Genomic DNA, 1,676 nt, shown 5'->3' on the forward strand with positions numbered 1-1,676 from the left:
CAGTTATAAAGGGTGAATATTTCCAATGAGTCACTGCACCTAATCTGTTTCACTCAGCTCATGGTACCCATCCCCAGGTATCCCCATCAAATACACGAGGCAGTCTGACCTGGGCGTTTACACCGCCTGGCAGAGCAGGGCTGACTCCTCTGGAATCCATGGGCGGAGGCCCTTGCGCTGCACAGCACACTCAGCACAAACCTGAGGTCAGGAAAGGCAGCCTAACAACGTAAAGGAGGGAGGCAATGTGGGGGGAGTGCTATGAGGAGTGGAGTCAGCTTTGCTCAGAGAAGCCTGTTCTAAATAACCTGTCAATGCTTTTTCCTCCTTGGACAGTACCCTGAACCAGGATAGAGCAAATGTCCAACAGCAGCTCTCTCAATGAGTTCCTCCTCCTGGTGTTTGCAGACACCCGGGAGCTGCAGCTCTTACACTTCTCCTTCTTCCTGGGCATCTACCTGGCTGCCCTCCTGGGCAACGGCCTCATCATCACAGCTGTAGCCTGTGACCACCACCTCCACACCCCCATGTACTTCTTCCTCCTCAACCTCTCCCTCCTTGACCTTGGCTCCATCTCCATCACTGTCCCCAAATCCATGGCTAATTCTCTCTGGAATGCCAGGTCCATTTCCTACTTGGGATGTGCTGCTCAAGTCTTCCTTTTTACTTCTCTGGTTGGAGCTGAGTGTTCTCTTCTCACAGTTATGGCCTATGACCGCTTTGTTGCCATCTGCAAACCCCTGCACTACAGGACCCTCATGGACAGCAGATCCTGTGTCAAAATGGCAGCAGCTGCCTGGGCAGCAGGTTTTCTCAATGCTCTCCTGCACACTGGAAACACGTTTTCACTACCTCTCTGCCAAGGCAACACAGTGGACCAGTTCTTCTGTGAAATCCCCCAGATCCTCAAGCTCTCCTGCTCTGACCTCTACCTCAGGAAATTTGGCCTTACAGTGGTTACTGTCTGTTTAATATTTGGGTGTTTTGTTTTCATCGTTCTGTCCTATGTGCAGATCTTCAGTGCTGTGCTGAGGATCCCCTCTGAGCATGGCCGGCACAAAGCTTTTTCCGTGTGCCTCCCGCACCTGGCTGTGGTAGCTCTGTATATCAGCACTGGCTCATTTGCCTACCTGAAGGCCTCCTCCATTTCCTTTCCAGCTCTGGATCTAGTGTTGGCTGGTCTGTACGCGGTGGTGCCACCAGCCATGAACCCCCTCATCTACAGCATGAGGAACAAGGAGCTCCAGGAATCACTGAAAAGACTGATTCAGCTGGAACTAGCTCAGCAGCAATGAGCTGACTGTCCCTCTTCACAAGTAGTTTCCACTTTATCTCACACAACTCTCATGCTTCGGGCATTCTCTCTGTGATAATCATGTTTGTGCAGAAGTGTTTGAATTCATCCTACTTCTCCAGAAGCATGAACTCTGTCTGTCTAACTGAAATGTCTGCTGTAAATGTGTCTTTGACAGTGGTAGAGCTGGCCTCTCTCTAATAAAAGAGGATTTCCTCACGCAGTGCTTGAAGGTTGAGCTGTTTTCTCAAAGCTGGAGCCCAGAACATGCTCAAATACTTTCACTCTGAAAGACCCTGTTTCATTTGCATGGCTCTCCACGATCTCAAGGCAATTAGCTCCCAGGCGATGTGTTAGGGAATGAGGGCTGGATTCAGTTCTC

At 50.5% G+C, this 1,676-nt stretch overlaps 1 protein-coding gene across 1 annotated transcript; it reads left to right on the plus strand.

Annotated features, from left to right (window-relative positions):
* The first annotated feature begins 359 nt into the window (after positions 1 to 359).
* LOC134154517 (olfactory receptor 14A16-like) lies at positions 360 to 1,295 on the plus strand. The gene has a single exon (XM_062601191.1). The coding sequence runs from the start codon at positions 360 to 362 to the stop codon at positions 1,293 to 1,295; it is 936 nt and encodes a 311-aa protein (XP_062457175.1).
* The last annotated feature ends 381 nt before the right edge of the window (positions 1,296 to 1,676 follow it).

This window comes from Rhea pennata, unplaced genomic scaffold, assembly GCF_028389875.1.
Source record: "Rhea pennata isolate bPtePen1 unplaced genomic scaffold, bPtePen1.pri scaffold_32, whole genome shotgun sequence".
Classification (NCBI taxonomy): Eukaryota; Metazoa; Chordata; class Aves; order Rheiformes; family Rheidae; genus Rhea; species Rhea pennata.